The following is a 20,526-nucleotide window of genomic DNA, read 5'->3' as shown; positions in this document are numbered from 1 at the left end:
CATGTCTTTAGTAAAAAAAATGTCAATAAGCGTATATTTTTTGGTTTGCGCAAAAGTTATAGCGTCTACAAACTAGAGTACATTTTCTGGAATTTACACAGCTTTTAATTTATGACTGCCGATCTCATTTCTTGAGGTGCTAAAATGGCAGGGCAGTACAAATCCCCCCCAAATGACCCCATTTTGGAAAGTAGACACCCCAAGGAAATTGCTGATGGGTATGTTGAGCCCATTGAATATTTATTTTTTTTGTCCTAAGGGATTGAATAATGACAAAAAAAAAAAAAAAAATTTTTTTTTACAAAAAGTTGTCACTAAATGATATATTGCTCACACATGCCATGGTTATATGTGAAATGACACCCCAAAATACATTCTGCTGCTTCTCCCGAGTACGGGGATACCACATGTGTGGGACTTTTTGGGAGTCTACTCGCGCACGGCACCCCGAAAACCAATCACCACCTTCAGGATTTCTAAGGGTGCAAATTTTTGATTTAACTCCTCACTACCTATCACAGTTTCGAAGGCCATAAAATGCCAAAATAGCACAAAACCCCCCCAAATGACCCCATTTTGGAAAGTAGACACCCCAAGCTATTTACTGAGAGGCATGTTGAGTCCATGGAATATTTTATATTTTGCCAAAAGTTGCGGGAATATTACAAACTTTTTTTTTTTTGCACAAAGTTGTCACTAAATGATATATTGCTCACACATGCTATGGGCAGAAGTCAAATTACACCCCAAAATAAATTCTGCTGCTTCTCCCGAGTACGGGGATACCACATGTGGGGGACTTTTTGGGAGCCTAGTTAACTAGCTACCTAGCGACACTAGCGACACTGATGCAGCGTTCAGAAAAATTATCGCTTAGTGACACTGGCAAAAGGGGGTGAAAGGGTTAACTAGCGGAAATCAGGGGGTTAAAACCATTATTGGGTAGTATATCGGGGTACCTAGCGCTATAAAAACCTGGCGGTGAACCTAAAAAAATAACTAGCTACCTAGCGACTGTAGCGACACTAATGCAGCGATCAGAAAAACGATCGCTTAGTGACACTGGCAAAAGGGGGTGAAAGGGTTAACTAGCGGCAATCAGGGGGTTAAAAACATTATTGGGTAGTATATCGGGGTACCTAGCGATATAAAAACCTGGCGGTGAACCTAAAAAAATAACTAGCTACCTAGCGACACATGCAGCGATCAGAAAAATGATCGCTTAGTGACACTGGCAAAAGGGGGTGAAAGGGTTAACTAGCGGCAATCAGGGGGTTAAAAACATTATTGGGTAGTATATCGGGGTACCTAGCGCTATAAAAACCTGGCGGTGAACCTAAAAAAATAACTAGCTACCTAGCGACTGTAGCGACACTAATGCAGCGATCAGAAAAACGATCGCTTAGTGACACTGGCAAAAGGGGGTGAAAGGGTTAACTAGCGGCAATCAGGGGGTTAAAAACATTATTGGGTAGTATATCGGGGTACCTAGCGATATAAAAACCTGGCGGTGAACCTAAAAAAATAACTAGCTACCTAGCGACACTAGCGACACATGCAGCGATCAGAAAAATGATCGCTTAGTGACACTGGCAAAAGGGGGTGAAAGGGTTAACTCTAGGGGCAATCAGGGGGTTAAATCTTTATTGGGGGGTGATAGGGGGCTACCCTGGACCTAACACTAACTGTCCTGACAGTTTTTACTGTCACAACTGACACTGAATGCATTGATCAGTAAAGAAATGATCAATGCAATCAGTGACACTGTGACTGGGGGGGGAGGGGGGGCGGGGGGGGGATCGGGGGGCGATCGGGGGGGGATCGGGGGGGGTTTGTGTGCCTGTGTGTACCTACATGTCAGTGTAGTGTTCGTGCAGACTTACTTTTACTCTTCTCCTCGTAGTCCGGTCAAAAAGACCGCCCCGAGGAGAATGACATCACTTCCTCCTTCCTGTGTAAACAATACACAGGGGAGGAAGCTTCTCATTGGCCAGGAGCGATCCAGAGGGGGTGGCCGAAAACGAACGGCCATCCCCTCATCACGGATCGCTGCTGGACCGAATCGGACCGCCGTATCCAGCGGGAGGGGGTCCGATGGGACCCCCCACCCGCTGGAAGGCAATCACGTAGATGTACGTGATTCTGCCTGCCTGTGCCATTGTGCTGACGTACAATGGCAATACGGCGGTCCTGAAGTGGTTAACCACTTGCCGACCGCCTCACGCCGATGTACGTCATCAGAATGGCACGGGCAGGCATAAGCACATATATGTACGTCCTTTGCCTCCCGCGGGTCGGGGGCCCGATCGGGCCCCCGCCCGGTGCCTGCGGCGGTCGGTTTTCGTTCGGGAGCGATCCCGGACGAGGGGACGGCCATTCATTCATGGCCACCCCCTCGCGATCGCTCCCGACGAATGGAAATCCCCGGTGACATCACTTCCTCTCCTGTAATGTAAACACAGGAGAGGAAGTGATGTATTCTCTCCTCCGTGTCGGTATTTTTCGTTCCGACACGGAGGAGAGCGGATCAGTGAGTTGCACCAACACATCCCACACACAGTAGAACATGCCAGGCACACTCACACCCCCCCTTTACCCCCCGATCACCCCCCCAATTACCCCTGCCCCCCAGTCACAGTGACACCAATGTCATTTTTTTTTTTTTTTTTTTGCATTGGTGTCATTTGTGACTGTAATAACTGTTAGGGCAGTTAGGGTTAGCCCCCTTTAGTTCTAATGTACCCCCCTAACCCCCCCAATAAAGGTTTAACCCCGTGATCACCCCCCGTCGCCAGTGTCACTAAGGCTGGGTTCACATTGCAGCGGTTTATGAGAACGAATGTGATTCGCACCGCACTGCAGTGCAAATCACATCCGATCTCTGTGCGATTCGAGTTCAGCCATTCGCCGCACCCGCCGCACCCGCCACACCCGCCGCACCCGCCGCAAATTCGCACGGGACCCTTTTTTTGGCCCGCAGCAGAATCGGATCGCATGGGTGTTCACACCATGCGATCCGAGTTTGCAGATCGCACTGCGATATGCGAACTGATCTGGGGGTGTCAGTAACATTTCACTGACACTCCCAGCAGTTCGCATAGGGCAGTGTGAACTGCCGCCGGGAGGCATGCGATGCGGGAACCCGCCGCGGATTCGCGGCGTTTCCGCATCGCTCCAGTGTGAACCCAGCCTAATAAGCGATCATTTTTCTGATCGCCGTATTAGTGTCACAGGTGACGCTAGTTAGGCAGGTAGGTATTTAGGTTCGCCGCAGCTTTTTATAGCGCTAGGGACCCCCATATACTACCGCATAAAGCCCCCTGATTGCCCCCTAGTTAACCCTTTCACCAGTGATCACCATATAACTGTTACAGGTGACGCTGGTTGGTTAGTTATTTTTTTATAGTTTCAGGGCACCCGCCATTTATTACCTAATAAAGGTTTAACCCCCTGATCACCCGGCAGGTGTCATTTGTGACTAATAACTGTTAGGGCAGTTAGGGTTAGCCCCCTTTAGTTCTAAGGTACCCCCCTAACCCCCCCAATAAAGGTTTAACCCCGTGATCACCCCCCGTCGCCAGTGTCACTAAGGCTGGGTTCACATTGCAGCGGTTTATGAGAACGGATGTGATTCGCACCGCACTGCAGTGCAAATCACATCCGATCTCTGTGCGATTCGAGTTCAGCTATACAGATAGTATGGCTGAATTCGTGTCGCACCCGCCGCAAACTCGCACGGGACCCTTTTTTTGGTCCGCAGCAGAATCGGATCGCATGGGTGTTCACACCATGCGATCCAAGTTTGCAGATCGCACTGCGATATGCGAACTGATCTGGGGGTGTCATTAACATTTCACTGACACTCCCAGCAGTTCGCATAGGGCAGTGTGAACTGCCGCCGGGAGGCATGCGATGCGGGAACCCGCCGCGCATTCGTGGCGTTCCCGCATCGCTCCAGTGTGAACCCAGCCTAATAAGCGATCGTTTTTCTGATCGCTGTATTAGTGTCACAGGTGACGCTAGTTAGGCAGGTAGGTATTTAGGTTCGCCGCAGCTTTTTATAGCGCCAGGGACCCCCATATACTACCGCATAAAGCCCCCTGATTGCCCCCTAGTTAACCCTTTCACCAGTGATCACCATATAACTGTTACAGGTGACGCTGGTTGGTTAGTTATTTTTTTATAGTTTCAGGGCACCCGCCATTTATTACCTAGTCTCACTAGTGTACCCCTAAATTTAGGGGTGTCTACTTTCTAAAATGGGGTCATTTGGGGGGGGGGGTTTGTGCCATCTTGGCATTTTATGGCCTTCAAAACTGTAACGCCCTTAGAAAGCCTGAAGGCGGTGCTTGGTTTTTGGGGCCCCGTACGCGGCTAGGCTCCCAAAAAGTCCCACATATGTGGTATCCCCGTACTCAGGAGAAGCAGCAGAATTTATTTTGGGGTGTCATTTCACATATGCCCATGGCATGCGTGAGCAATATATCATTTAGTGACAACTTTGTGAAAAAAAAAAAAAGTTTGTAATTTTCCCGCAACTTGTGGCAAAATATAAAATATTCCATGGACTCAACATGCCTCTCAGCAAATAGCTTGGGGTGTCTACTTTCTAAAATGGGGTCATTTGTGGGGGTTTTGTGCCATCTTGGCATTTTATGGCCTTCAAAACTGTAATAGGTAGTGAGAAGTGAACTCAAAAAATTACGCCCTTAGAAAGCCTGAAGGCGGTGCTTGGTTTTCGGGGCCCCGTACGCGGCTAGGCTCCCAAAAAGTCCCACATATGTGGTATCCCCGTACTCAGGAGAAGCAGCAGAATTTATTTTGGGGTGTCATTTCACATATGCCCATGGCATGCATGAGCAATATATCATTTAGTGACAACTTTGTGAAAAAAAAAAAAAAAAAAAAAAAGTTTGTAATTTTCCCGCAACTTGTGGCAAAATATAAAATATTCCATGGACTCAACATGCCTCTCAGCAAATAGCTTGGGGTGTCTACTTTCTAAAATGGGGTCATTTGTGGGGGTTTTGTGCCATCTTGGCATTTTATGGCCTTCAAAACTGTAATAGGTAGTGAGGCGTGAAATCAAAAATTGACGCCCTTAGAAAGCCTGAAGGCGGTGCTTGGTTTTCGGGGCCCCGTACGCGGCTAGGCTCCCAAAAAGTCCCACATATGTGGTATCCCCGTACTCAGGAGAAGCAGCAGAATTTATTTTGGGGTGTCATTTCACATACGCCCATAGCATGTGTGAGCAATATATCATTTAGTGACAACTTTGTGTAAAAAAAAAAAAAAAATTTTTTTTTTGTCATTATTCAATCGCTTGAGGCAAAAAAATAAAATATTCAATGGGCTCAACATGCCTCTTATCAATTTCCTTAGGGGGTCTACTTTCCAAAATGGGGTCATTTGGGGGGGTTTTGTACTGCCCTGTCATTTTAGCACCTCAAGAAATGAGATAGGCAGTCGTAAACTAAAAGCTGCGTAAATTCCAGAAAACGTACCTTAGTTTGTAGATGTGACAACTTTTGCGCAAACCAATAAATATACAATTATTGACTTTTTTTTTACCAAAGACATGTGGCTGAATACATTTTGTCCTAAATGTATGACTAAAATTGAGTTTATTGGATTTTTCTAATAACAAAAAGTAGAAAATATCATTTTTTTTCAAAATTTGCGGTCTTTTTACGTTTATATCGCAAAAAATAAAAATCGCAGAGGCAATCAAATACCATCAAAAGAAAGCTCTATTTGTGGGAAGAAAAGGACGCAAATTTTGTTTGGGTACAACATTGCATGACCGCGCAATTACCAGTTAAAGCAGCGCAGTGCCAAAGTGTAAAAAGACCTCTGGTCATTTACCAGCAAAATGGTCCGGTCTGAAAGTGGTTAATGACGATTAAAGTGAAAAAAAAAAAGTGAAATATTCCTTTAAATATGGTGCCTGGGGGGTGTCTATAGTATGCCTGTGAAGTGCCACGTGTTTCCCGTGTTTAGAACAGTCCCTGCACAAAATGACATTAAACGGAAATAACACCATTTAAAACTGCTTGCGGTTTTAATGTTATATCTGGTTCCTGCAATATGGTTGAAAATCATTCAGAAAAATGGCATGGGTATCCCTCCCTGCCCATTACCAGCCTATTTGGGTCTTGTACGCATATTAAGGGGAACCCCGTACCCATATTAAAAAAAGGAAATGCGTGTGGCCCCCAGGCCCTATATACTCAGAACAGCAGTATACAGGCGGTGCAAACAAGACAGGGACTGTGTAGGTTTGTTGTGTTAAGTTGAATCTGTTTGTAATTTTCAACTGGTACATTTTTAAAGTGTAGCTCCAGTCAAAAAAACTATTTTTAAGCTTTTTGGAAAACATAGGGAAGGGTTATCACCCCTGTATAATTTGTTTTGTCGTCCATCTTTTTTCATCTCACTTGCTGTTGTCTCCTTCCGTTTGCAAGTAGGAGATGTTTGTAAATTGGATGTTTGAAAGTAGGGGCCTGCCCTATATGCTCTGCAGAAATGGCGGAACAAGGTGTTGGTTTTGCAACAACATTGTAAGCCTTCAAAGTGACTCTTGGTGGCCGCTGGAGCGCCCTGCTGTGAACGATTATATCAAGAATTGTAATTACATGCCATTGTTGATCCGTGGTAGAAAAATTGACCTTTGGTGGTTGTGGTGCTGGTGCCACAACACTATAAGTCCTCACAGTTACTCTGGGTGGGCACAGGAAGGGGCCCTCCTGTGAAATATTATATCAAGAATTGTAATTACATGTCCCTGTTAAACAGGGGCAGAAAAATTGGGCCTTAGGCACTGGTGCCATCACACTGCAACCTCTGCCATACACTCTAGTTTTTTTGCAGGAATTAGCCCTGCTGCAAAGCATTGCATCAAAAATTGTACTTAAACGCCCCTGTTAAACAGGGGCAGAAAAATTGGGCCTTAGGCACTGGTGCCATCACACTGCAACCTCTGCCATACACTCTAGTTTTATTGCAGGAATTAGCCCTGCTGCAAAGCATTGCATCAAAAATTGTACTTAAACGCCCCTGTTAAACAGGGGCAGAAAAATTGGGCCTCAGGCACTGGTGCCATCACACTGCAACCTCTGCCATACACTCTAGTTTTATTGCAGGAATTAGCCCTGCTGCAAAGCATTGCATCAAAAATTGTACTTAAACACCCCTGTTGAACAGGGGCAGAAAAATTGGGCCTTAGGCACTGGTGCCATCACACTGCAACCTCTGCCATACACTCTAGTTTTTTTGCAGGAATTAGCCCTGCTGCAAAGCATTGCATCAAAAATTGTACTTAAACGCCCCTGTTAAACAGGGGCAGAAAAATTTGGCTGCTGGCATCACCCAGAACCAAAAATGTTCTTCCAACATATCATCGGAGGAGGAAGAGGATAGACAATCAACATAACAGGACAGTCACTCAGCATCAGCATAGGCAGTCTTGAAGGGATGTGGTATTTCAAAAAAAATTATTCGGTTACATCAGCTTCAGGTGCTTGGTAGCTGTGGGTGATCCAAGACTGATTCATCTTGATGAAGGTCAGTCGATCAACTGATTCGGTGGACAGGCGCACCCTGTGATCGGTAACGAAGCCACCAGCAGCACTGAAGGTGCGTTCCGAAAGAACGCTGGATGCAGGACAGGCCAGTAGCTCAATTGCATACTGTGCAAGCTCTGGCCAGTGATCCATCCTCAAGACCCAGTAAGCCAGAGGATGTTCAGTGGGAAAGGTGTCCAAGTCTGACCTTGCCCCTAGGTATTCCTGCACCATGTAAATTAGACGCTGGCGATGGGTGCTGGAACCAATCATACCTTGGGGCTGCGGACTAAAAAATTGTCTGAACGCATCAGTCAGACGGCCACCTTCTCCAGCGCTCCTTCTGACTGATGCCTCAGCAACACGTTGTCCAGGACCAGGAGTTTGTGATCTCCCAGTCTCTGGGAACGCGTTGCACAGAGCTTTCTGCAAGGCCTCCCGGAGATGTCTCATCCTCTGCTCCCTCTGCGATGGCAAGATAAGGTCGGCAACCTTACCCTTGTACCGTGGATCAAGGAGAGTGGCCAGCCAGTAATGGTCCCTCTCCTTGATCCGAAGAATACGAGGATCCTTCCGCAGGCTTTGCAGGATCAGGGAGGCCATGCAGCGTAGGTTAGCTGAGGCATTCGGTCCGGAGTCCTCTGGGTCACTAAGGACAACATGATCCGCAGCTACCTCCTCCCAGCCACGTACAAGTCCACGTGTTTCTTGGGACTGTAAATCATCCCTATAAGACTGCTGCTGCTGATGCTGAGTGCCAGCCTCCACCTCCATGCTGACACAATCATCCTCCTCCTCCTCTTCCTCCTCCTCACCCTCTTCCTGTGTGATGGGTGGCACAGCAGGAACACTGTCTGGATAAAGGGGGCCTTGAGAGGCAAGGAAGTCCTCCTCTTCCTGCCTCTGTTCTGCCTCAAGTGCCCTGTCCATTATTCCACGCAGCGTATGCTCCAAGAGGTGGACAAGAGGTATAGTGTCACTGATACATGCACTGTCACTGCTCACCATCCTTGTGGCCTCCTCAAACGGTGACAGGACAGTGCATGCATCCCTGATCATGCCCCACTGGCGTGGTGAGAAAAAACCAAGCTCTCCTGACCCTGTCCTGGTGCCGTAGTCGCACAGGTACTCATTGATGGCCCTCTGCTGCGTGTGCAGCCGCTGCAGCATGGCCAATGTTGAGTTCCATCTGGTGGGCATGTCACATATAAGGCGGTTCTTGGGCAGGTTCAACTCCTTTTGGAGCTCAGCCAGCCGAGCACAGGCATTAAATGATCGGCGGAAATGCACACAGACTCTCCTGGCCTGTTTCAGGACATCCTGTAAGCCAGGGTACCTGCCCAAGAACCGCTGCACCACCAGGTTAAGGACGTGAGCTACACAGGGCACATGGGTCAGTTGTCCCTGTCGGAGGGCGGAGAGGAGGTTGGTGCCATTGTCGCAAACCACCATTCCTGGCTTAAGCTGGCGTGGCGTCAACCACCTCTCGGCCTGCCCCTGCAGAGCTGATAAAACATCCGCCCCAGTGTGGCTCCTGTCCCCCAAACAAACCAGCGCAAGCACGGCATGGCATCGTTTTGCCTGCGTACTTGCGTAGCCCCTGCAACGCCTACGGAGCACCGCTGGTTCTGAGGACAGAGCACTGGAAGAGGCTGTGGAGGAAGAAGAAGAGGAGGGGGTGGAGGAGAGAGGTGTGTCACAACCAATAGTAGCATTTTGGAGGCGTGGTGGCGGAACAACCTCCAATACTACTGCACCTTGTCCTGCATCCTTCCCAGCAGCCAGAAGAGTGACCCAATGGGCCGTGAAAGACAGGTAACGTCCCTGTCCATGCCTGCTGGACCATGAGTCAGCGGTAATATGCACCTTACCGCTGACCGCCCTGTCCAGCGAGGCAAGGACATTGCCTTCCACATGCCGGTAGAGAGCCGGAATTGCCTTCCGTGAGAAAAAGTGGCGTTTGGGGACCTGCCACTGAGGAACCGCACATTGTACAAACTCACGGAAGGGGGCCGAATCTACCAACTGAAAAGGCAGCAGTTGAAGTGCTAGCAATTTAGCCAAGCTAGCATTCAACCGCTGGGCATGTGGATGGCTGGGAGTAAATTTCTTCCGCCGGTCCAGCAGCTGGGGCAGGGACATTTGTCTGCTATAATCGGACGTGGATGTACCACTAGCAGAGTTCCCGGAAGCACTTGGCTGTGACACACCTAATTCTACACCTTCATTCCTCTCAGAGCAGGTTTCAGAGAGGACTGAAGGTCTAGTGGGGTTGGAGATGCCAGCTGATGAGGAGCAAGAAGAGGTCCGCTTTGTTCTTTGGTGTGGGTCTTTGAGGTATGCTTGCCAACGAGCTGCATGGCAGGTCAACATATGTCTGGTCAAGCATGTGGTGCCCAAGCGGCTGATGTTTTGGCCACGTGAGATACGCTTGAGACATATGTTGCAAATAGCAGCGGTGCGATCTGATGCACTCGTCTCAAAAAAGGCCCACACCAAAGAACTTTTAGAATAACGCGCAGAGGAAGCGCTCTGCGCAGAGGAAGCGCTCTGCGCAGGCGGAGCTCTGCGGTGTGATTCAGTCGGTGTGCTGCCCCTAAGCTGGCCCCCGGAGGGCATCCTGCCTCGTTGGACATGTGCCTCCTCCTCCTCCTCCTCCTCCTCCTCCTCCCTCCTTCCAGGCACCCACGTGGAGTCAGTGCCCTCATCATCCCCTCCCTCTTCATCGCTGTAGCAAACCTGGCAGTATGCTGCAGCTTGTGGAACATTACTGCCAGATTGCTGTCCTTCTTGAGCATCCCCTCTCTCTGTGCTCACGCTACTGCCTTCCTCTAGCTGAGTGTCATCATCAGAGCCCACCAAACACTGGGCATCCTCCTGGAGCATGTACCCAACACTGTGCTCAAAGAGTTCAGGAGACTCCTCAGGAGGACGTGGTGGGTCTAGGGAAGGAGTCACTGATGATGACATTGAGAGGAGGGACGACGATGTGTTGGCAGCTGCTTTTCTACTACCCTGAGACTGGGTGAGAGAGGATGAGGAGGATGAAGAGGGCTTGGTCATCCACTCTACCAAGTCGTTGGCATGTTGCGGTTCAACATGTCCAGCTGCAGAAAAGAAGGACAAGCATGTCCCATGGCCACGTGCTGATGACAATGCACCGCGTCCCCAACCAGCACTGTTGTCTCTAGACACAGAGCCTGCTTGCCCTCTTTTATCGGCTCGCGCCTGTCTGCCTCTCCTTGCTGGCCTTCCAGACATGGTAATGGCCTGAAGGGAGTTGGGTAAAACAGTAGTTGGGTAGTTTATATTGTGCTGGAGGCACACAACACCCACTAACTCCTGCAGATGCCTTTTTTATAGAACAGCAGAGTTAAAGGGGTATATACAGATGTATACTGTGCTGTGCTGGAGGCACACACAACTTCCAATAACTCCAGCAGATGTCAATCTGGCCCAAATACAGAACAGCTATGTAGGTGGATAATAGCGGTATGTACTGGGTACAGAGCAGGCACACAGCACGCACTATCTCCTGAGTGACACTGCTGACTGCAAGCTCTATTGTTAAAGATGGACCACTAGCTATATAGGTGAGGTGAATATCACGGTGTATACTGCGGTCAGGGCACGCAGACAATAACAAGAAAACAGCAGAGTTAAAGGGGTATATACAGATGTATACTGTGCTGTGCTGGAGGCACAGACAACTTCCAATAACTCCAGCAAATGCCAATCGGGCCCAAATACAGAACAGCTATGTAGGTGGATAATAGCGGTATGTACTGGGTACAGAGCAGGCACACAGCACGCACTATCTCCTGAGTGACACTGCTGACTGCAAGCTCTATTGTTAAAGATGGACCACTAGCTATATAGGTGAGGTGAATATCACGGTGTATACTGCGGTCAGGGCACGCAGACAATAACAAGAAAACAGCAGAGTTAAAGGGGTATATACAGATGTATACTGTGCTGTGCTGGAGGCACAGACAACTTCCAATAACTCCAGCAGATGCCAATCGGGCCCAAATACAGAACAGCTATGTAGGTGGATAATAGCGGTATGTACTGGGTACAGAGCAGGCACACAGCACGCACTATCTCCTGAGTGACACTGCTGACTGCAAGCTCTATTGTTAAAGATGGACCACTAGCTATATAGGTGAGGTGAATATCACGGTGTATACTGCGGTCAGGGCACGCAGACAATAACAAGAAAACAGCAGAGTTAAAGGGGTATATACAGATGTATACTGTGCTGTGCTGGAGGCACAGACAACTTCCAATAACTCCAGCAAATGCCAATCGGGCCCAAATACAGAACAGCTATGTAGGTGGATAATAGCGGTATGTACTGGGTACAGAGCAGGCACACAGCACGCACTATCTCCTGAGTGACACTGCTGACTGCAAGCTCTATTGTTAAAGATGGACCACTAGCTATATAGGTGAGGTGAATATCACGGTGTATACTGCGGTCAGGGCATGCAGACAATAACAAGAAAACAGCAGAGTTAAAGGGGTATATACAGATGTATACTGTGCTGTGCTGGAGGCACAGACAACTTCCAATAACTCCAGCAAATGCCAATCGGGCTCAAATAGAGAACAGCTATGTAGGTGTATATAGTGGTATGTACTGGGTACAGAGCACGCAGACAGCACGCACTAACACTACTGACTGCAAGCTCTATTATTAAAGCTAGATCACTAGCTATATAGGTGAGGTGAATATAGTGGTGTATACTGCGGTCAGGGCACAGACAGTAACCACTACACAAGAGCAAAATAGTAAATCAGCCAAAAACGATTGGTGTGTAACTGTGTTGAAGGTACACAGAACACCCACTGCTTCAGATGCTAACAAACACTACACGAGGCCGCCTGAAAGGCAGCTTTATATAGTGTGGGGCGTGCACTACACAGTCTGAGCTATGATTGGCCACAGGCAGGATGCCTGTGGCCAACCATTGCTCTTCCCGCTACTGGCGCTGCGATTGGCCAAGCATGCGGGGTCACAGTGCATGCTTGGCCAATCGTGAGACAGCAATGCATTGCGCCATCGCAGTGCATTGTGGGCCACACGAATTTTGCCGCGAACGGCCCAAACGTTCGGAATTCGGCGAACGCACGAACGACCAATGTTCGAGTCGAACATGCGTTCGACTCGAACACGAAGCTCATCCCTAATAGACAGTCACGTTGGTGTACCTAAAAAAAAAAAGTGCATGTGAATAACAACACACACAAAAAGTACACTTAAAGGGGTGTCTCATGTCCACCCCTTAAAGGAGAAGGACCTTAGCCTGATCTACCCTCCCTGGGTGCAAGGCTCCTGACAGGGAAAAGGCTCAACTTGGTCCACCTAGCCATAAGGTCTGGTGGTTATATGCTCAATTCTCACAGTGGCATCTCTAAGTGATACTAAGAACATTCCTGGGGCTGCCAACTCCCAGGGGACACAGCGCCGCAGATTCTTTGCCTTCCCAGCCCATGGCCAGGCAAGGTAGACCCATTCAAACCAGGAGGCACTTGGCCCCTTCAATCTTTTCCGTGTGAGAACCCAGGGTGCTGGAGAACCCTCTCAGGTGGCCATGAGTGGGCCTGTAAAGCAAGGTGCGGTGACAAGAAGACAGAGAGAGCTTGAGGAACCTGTGGTCGGAGGAGACCATTGCTAATAGCGGCGGAGCTATTATATCACACATATCACACATCATATACTGTTTATTACCAGTCACCTAACCAGTCCAGCTGTGGGTGGCCCTGTTGGCTCTCCTGGCTTGATGATGGAAAAAAAAAAAACACAAAGATGCCAGGCAGAAAATTTTCAGCTAAACAGTGATGGCATACAATCAGATGAGGTCACTGTATGGGTGGTTTGACAGCTGCTGAAATAGTGTCTGTCGTTGTGGTATAGCAGGCAGTGGAGATCCCTCTGCCTACGTTATACTTGGTGGTTGGACAAATCTCCTCTGGTAGCTATTGGATTCTGATCACTGGATGATGTGAGCAATGATGGATGTACATCGTGGGACATAGTTTTTTTTGTTGTTTTTTTTGTATACTAAAGGGCCTGTCAAAAACTGAGTTTGTGTTATTATTTACACAGGAGTAGGGGGTACTATGTGCCCCCTACTCATTCACATGGAGGGGCTGGTATCTGGGACTCCCTGTAGTGTTAAAGGGGGCTTTCCAACTCTGATAAGCCCCCCAGCTTGCAGACTCCCACAACCAACAGACTAGGGTTGTGAGGAAGAGGCCCTTGATCTCATCAACCTAAAGGATCCCAGGAGGTGGGAGGGAACACGTTCTTATGCCCCTCCTTCCCTGGCCCATGAAACGGCATACTCCAACCAGGGTCCAGTAGGATTTTTGTGGGGGGCCTTAAGCTTTTTTATCTTGACTTTTGCAGAGGATTTTTTGCAGACCTGAAAGTTAAGGGGGAAGACTTCATGCCTTATTTTTTTGGTGGAATCTCCCTTAAATGAAATGTATATGTTTTTTTTTTTTAAGAACCATATTTACCTAGGTGGAGGTAGGATTGGCTTTAACCCCCAAACACATAATAATTGCACAAGTTCCGTGGCTAATTTAATGCAGACAAGGCACTAAGAGAGTTTAAAGGGGTTGTAAAGTTTTGTGTTTTAAAAAATGTCATACTTCCCTCCAGTGGCGTCACTAGGGGGTGGCTTTTGGGGCTATAGCCCCGAATCGGGCCCATAGCCCTGAGTCTCTGTAGGGGTTCCCAAGGGGAGGGGAGGCTCTCTGGGGACCCTGATATAAGTGGGGGGCTCTCTGGGGATCCTGATGCAAGGGGGAGGCTCTCTGGGGACCCTGATTTTAAGGGATAGGCTCTCTGGGGACCCTGATTTAAGGGGGAGGCTCTTTGGAGACCCTAATGTAAGGGGGGCTCTCTGGGAACCCTGATGCAAGGAGGAGGCTCTCTGGGGACCCTGATGTAAGGGGGGCTCTCTGGGGACCCTGATGTAAGTGGGGGGCTCTCTGGAGATATATACACACACGTATATTACTGTATATACATGTGTATGCCCGCCCAAGCGTATTGAAATGGATGAGAACTACAATCTAGTTCAAGGTTATCTGCTGCTGTTTCTAATTAAAAAGTATAAATGTGCATGCACATTACAAGTAAACACTCTCTGAGACATGTTCGGCTCGGTTACTTCTAACTTCTTTCCTTCACAGTATGACTTTCTTTACTACGCTGCTATGGGCTCTAGCCCCAGATCTTTTGTAGACCTAAGATGCCCCTGCTCACCTCCTCTGTGCAGTTGGTTGTGGCCCCGATCCCCCTCTTCTGGGGTCCCTCAGCGACGCTCCTGGCTCCTTCTCTTGTCAAGTGTCCCTTCGGAGAAGCGTTCTCCCTCGGGACATCCGTACAGGCACGCCCCCGTGTACTGCTGCTGCGTCTATTGACACAGACGGCAGGACTCGGCCCCGCCCCCTGGTGCCTGCATTATTGAATTCGATTGACAGCAGTCGGAGCCAATGGCTGCCCTGCTATCAATCTAGCAAATCAGGACACGAGACACCGGCTAGAGCTGGTGTGCTCATCCCAGGCACGAGAAAGACCAGCTTCAGGTAAGTAAAATGGTGGCACTGGGGCGGGGGCTGCTGCACTGCAAATCACCTCAATGCATAGAATGAGGGTTTACAACCCCTTTTATTACCATCTTAATCAGCCACTGAACCTTTATAATTAATATGTGTTTGGGACAGGTTTAAAGGGATGAGGTGGTAACCCTAGACCAGGGATGGCAACTTGGCACCCAAGATGTTTTGGAACTACATTTATCATAATGCTCAGCTACACTGCAGAGAGCACAAGCATCATGGGAAATGTAGTGGCAAAACATCTGGAGGTGCCGAGGTTCGCCATACAGGAGTCCTGTGCGTCTTTGGCTCTGTTTCAGGTCCAAATTCAGACAAAAATTCGGGCCTGATTCATCCCTGGAACAGGGAACGGGGATGCACCGGACCCCCTGCTATGAGCCGGTGTTCTGCCAAAATATCCAACTCGTCATAAACTCCAACTACTTAACTTCTGGTTGCTTTAAAACATCAGTAACTGGACATTTTGATGAAGTGCTGTTTGGACACCACACCTGCAACCGAATACAGTCCGGTGCAGGATATTAGGAGCGGTAATTGTTGCTCCGCACAGATACCAGCCAACAAAATGGCCACCTCCGAAACTTTTCCTCGTTAGCCGCTGTGCTGTCAAACCAGCTATATCTTGCTGTACCGGACTCTATTCGGTTGCCGGTGCTGTGCCCAAATAGCAATTCGTCAAAATCTCCAATTAATAAGGGTTTAAATAAACTGGAAGTGACATGGTTGGAGTTTTTGATGGATTGGAGAATTTGACAGAACACTAGGGTTGCCACCTGTCCAGGATTTACCCGGACAGTTTGGGTTTTGAATCATGTGTCCGGGTTTCAGTCCACCTGAAACCCGGACACAACATTCAGACAAGAATGTGGCTAGGTACAGGGCCTGACAGGAGAGTGGGGGGACACTATGCACACTGCAGTACTATTCTCTTTGGAGTGCCCAAAAGGTGTCTCAGGTCTCTTACAATCCTATAGTGAATGCTAAAAAAGATTTTTTTTCTGTGCACCGCTAAAGCGTTCGGGTTTGGCTTGAAGAAAAAGTGGCAACCCTACAGAACACCGGACCCAGCCCTTTTTTCTTTCTGTCATTAATTAAAAAAAAAACATAATTATTTATAAAACAAAATTTAAAATAGTGTTTCTGTTTATTGTCAGTGAAATCAACATAGAAATAGGTTGCACAGAAGTGATATTAGGTGAGGACAGGAAGTGATGTCAGCTACACATAGGAAGTGATTGAAGACAGGAAGTTCCGGGTGAGAGGTCAGTTGGGAGGAAATAGAGAGGAGACATTGTTGGAAATGGCAGCAGAGGAGGTAATAAGATCTTGTTTTATATTTACACACATCATGTCAATTTTCTGCCTCCTTATTCCTTTATCCTGCATCCTATATACACACAGAGACATATATACTGTATATATCTTGTTAATGTGTATATATTGTTTGTATTTTTGTAAACCAGATGCATCCTAAATATAGAGCCATTTATCCAACTGTTCATCCAGAGCCTCTGGTTTATAGAACTATTTATCCAACTGTCCATCCAGAGCCTCTGGTTTATATACCGGATACATCCTAAATATAGAACCATTTATCCAAATGTCCATCCAGAGCCTCTGGTTTATAGACCGGATACATCCTAAATATAGAACCATTTATCCAACTGTCCATCCAGAGCCTCTGGTTTATAGACCGGATACATCCTAAATATAGAACCATTTATCCAACTGTCCATCCAGAGCAGGGGTAGGCAACCTCTAAGAGATGGAGATCTACATGGACATTGAAAAGATCAAAGATTACCGGGGAGCAGCACACCTCCCCCCCTTTAAAAAAAAAGAAACTAGCAAGCCTCCAATAAAAAAAATTAAAGACAGCATTAAAAACCTAGAAAAATCTACTAAAACTATCACTGTAAAAATACAAACAGTGAGAACCTCGCCATTCACTTTCACACTTATTTTTTTCATGTCTGGTGAGTAATTGGTCACCCCCACAAGTCTGTTGCCGGGGTTCATCATGGAAACAGAACATCTGGTGCTGTGGGCTGATTTTCTTGGCTAATTTCAGGCCTGGCTATCTGCCCTGATATCTGACTAGTGCAAGTAGTTTGTAAGGCAGTGTACAGAGGTCAGTAGCTTGTAGAGCAGTGTACAGAGGTCAGTGATATGTAGGGCAGTGTACAGAGGTCAGTGATATGTACAGCAGTGTACAGAGGTCAGTGATATGTAGAGCAGTGTATAAAGGTCAGTAGTATGTAAAGCAGTGTACAGAGGTCAGTAGTATGTATAGCAGTGTACAGGGGTCAGTAGTATGTATAGCAGTGTACAGGGGTCAGTAGTATGTATAGCAGTGTACAGCGGTCAGTAGTATGTATAGCAGTGTACAGCGGTCAGTAGTATGTATAGCAGTGTACAGGGGTCAGTAGTATGTAGAGCAGTGTACAGAGTTCAGTGATATGTAGGGCAGTGTACAGGGGTCAGTAGTATGTAGGGCAGTGTACAGGGGTCAGTAGTATGTAGGGCAGTGTACAGGGGTCAGTAGTATGTAGGGTAGTGTACAGGGGTCAGTAGTATGTAGGGCAGTGTACAGAGGTCAGTCTTATGTAGGACAGTGTACAGAGGTCAGTAGTATGTAAAGCAGTGTACGGAGGTCAGTGATATGTAGGGCAGTGTACAAGGGTCAGTAGTATGTAGGTCAGTGTACAGAGGTCAGTGATATGTAGGTCAGTGTACAGAGGTCAGTAGTTTGTAGAGCAGTGTACAGAGGTCAGTGATATGTAGGGCAGTGTACAGGGGTCCGTAGTATGTAGGGCAGTGTACAGAGGTCAGTCTTATGTAGGACAGTGTACAGAGGTCAGTAGTATGTAGAGCAGTGTACAGAGGTCAGTGATATGTAGGGCAGTGTACAGAGGTCAGTGATATGTAGGGCAGTGTACAGAGGTCAGTAGTACATATGATGGGGGGAGGGCAGGAAAGTATGGTACTGGGAGATATAGAGGGAGCAGTACAGGGGTATTAGGAGGTCTGGGGTCTCAAGAGGGCATGGCACTGGGGGGACAGGAAGGTATGGTATTGGGGGGGATCAGGAGGGCTGGTGTGTTAGGCATGGTATTTGGGGGGTGAGGGCTGGGGGGCAGGAGGGTATGGTATTGGGGGGGCTGGAGTGTCAGGAGGGTATGGTATTGGGGGGGCTGGAGTGTCAGGAGGGAATGGTATTGAGGGGACAGGAGGGCTGGAGTGTCAGAAGACATTTTAAATGCGGAGCGGCGCAGAGAAGGTGCAGTGGCTCTGATCCCTACCAGTGTCACAACGGCAATCCTCTCTCACCTTCCCATCTTGGATCAGGGAGGAGAGCCGGTGGCGAGGGGCGTGCAATATGAAGAGCTTGAACCCCCCTCCCCCCCGAGATATTCCGGAGGCTTTCCCAGCCCCGCAGCCGCACGTTGCAAGAGGTGGGGAATGCCTCTGCAGACTGGAATTGGATGCGCACGCGCACTCCGCCGCTCCAGAGCAAGGACCGGGTCGCAATGGGGGACGTTTGTGCGGTCTTCCTGTTGGCGATGGATGGGTTCCCGAGCCCCCGATCCAGAGCCTCTGGTTTATAGCCCAGATACTTCCCATAAATAGAATGTGAATGAGCGCCTTTAACCACTTCCCATCCCAGCCATAGTCATATGACGTCTGCAGGAGGGATCTCCCATCCTGGGCAGGTGTCATATGACGTCCTGGGCTTCCCGGCCGTCTGGGGGGGCATGCGCATGCACCCGCTGCATCACTCGGGAGCCGATACTCGTGGCCGCGATGTCCGCCGGACACCCGCGATTGCCCGTTAACAGAGCAGGACCGTGGATCTGTGTGTGTGTAAACACACAAATCCATGTCCTGTCAGGTGAGAGGAGACCGATCGTGTGTTCCCAGTACAGAGGAACACTGATCGGTCTCCTCCCCTTGTGAGTCCCCACACCCTACAGTTAGAATCACTCCCTAGGTAACACAGTTAACCCCTTTGATCGCCCCCTAGTGTTGACCCCTTCCCTGCCAGTGACATTTATACAGTAATCAATGCATTTGTATAGCACTGATCGCTGTATAAATGTGAATGGTCACAAAATAGTGTCAAAAGTGTCCGACATGTCCGCTGCAATGTCGCAGTCATGATAAAAATTGCAGATCGCCACCATTACTAGTAAAAAAAAAAAAATAATAATAAAAATACCAAATTATCCCCTATTTTGTAGACGCCAAAACTTTTGTGCAAACCAATCAATATAGGCTTATTGCGATTTTTTTTTTTTTTTTTTTACCAAAAATATGTCGAAGAATACATATCGGATATTGGGATATTTATTATAGCAAAAAGTAAAAAATATTGTGTTTTTTTTTTTTTTTTTTTTTTAAACTTGTCGCTCTTCTTCTTTTGTTTAAAGTGCAAAAAATAAAAACCGCACAGGTGATCAAATACCGCCAAAAGAAAGCACTATTTGTGGGTAAAAAAATAATAAAAAAATGTATTTGGGTGCAGTGTTGCACGAGCGCGCAATTGTCATTCAAATTGCGAAAGCGCTGAAAATGGGCCTGGGCAGAAAGGGGGTGAAGTGGTTAGAACAAATAGAAAATCAGCAGACACCGGGCATTTGCCTGGCTTTATTAACGCATCAAAAATGCATGTTAAAGAATTAGGCACTTTAATATCCGCTGCTAATCAATGCAAGTGTAAACAAGCCCTTAGTAACTCCTCCGCAGCTCTAATTTTCTCCCCCTTCATAGCTATTATTTATTGTTGATTTTCTATATCTTTTTTTTTCTTATTTTTTATTTTTATTTTTTTTTACCTTCATTAATCTTGTTTCATTTGTTGTGTTTTTTTTTTTTTTTTTTTTACAAAACAATTTTTTTTTTATCCATAAATTTTTTATTTTATCAAAAGAGAACATAACAATTAAGATTGTTGCAAATTGTACATATCATTGTAATGAAAAAAACATTGTAAAGGCATATAAAATAGGTACATTAACACAGAAATAGGTTGCAAAGAAGTGATATTGGGAAAGGACAGGAAGTGATGTCAGGCACACACAGGAAGTGATTGAAGATGCAGACAGGAAGTTCCGGGTGAGAGGTCAGTTGGTAGGAAGTAGAGAGGAGACATTGTTGGAAATGGCAGCAGAGGAGGTAATAAGATATTATTTTATATTTACACCCAGTAACCCCCCCGTCATGTCCGTCCTCTTCCTCCTTATTCCTTTGTCTTGCATCCTATACACATATATAAACGATCGATAAATGGCTCTATATGTAGGATATATCCAACTGTCCATCCAGA

General features: G+C 47.4%; 1 protein-coding gene across 9 annotated transcripts in view; it reads left to right on the top strand.

Moving 5' to 3' along the window:
• The window catches only part of LOC143955815 (oocyte zinc finger protein XlCOF8.4-like), a 40,401-nt gene that overhangs the window by 2,128 nt on the left and 17,747 nt on the right, over positions 1 to 20,526 (top strand). The window contains exon 1 of one of the 9 annotated variants that reach the window (XM_077465934.1): positions 20,321 to 20,375. The exons of the other annotated variants lie outside the window; for them this stretch is intronic. Coding sequence (XP_077322060.1) covers positions 20,361 to 20,375 — 15 coding nt within the window. The 5' untranslated portion in view covers positions 20,321 to 20,360. Of the gene's footprint in view, positions 1 to 20,320; positions 20,376 to 20,526 lie in introns of those variants that run through there. 9 annotated transcript variants of the gene reach the window in all.

The sequence above is a fragment of the Lithobates pipiens genome, unplaced genomic scaffold (assembly GCF_037356315.1).
Source record: "Lithobates pipiens isolate NorthernLeopardFrog02 unplaced genomic scaffold, aLitPip1_a1.2 Scaffold_35, whole genome shotgun sequence".
Taxonomy (NCBI): domain Eukaryota; kingdom Metazoa; phylum Chordata; class Amphibia; order Anura; family Ranidae; genus Lithobates; species Lithobates pipiens.
The sequence above is the reverse complement of the archived record's forward strand: the minus strand, read 5'-3'. Positions and strand labels throughout refer to the sequence as shown.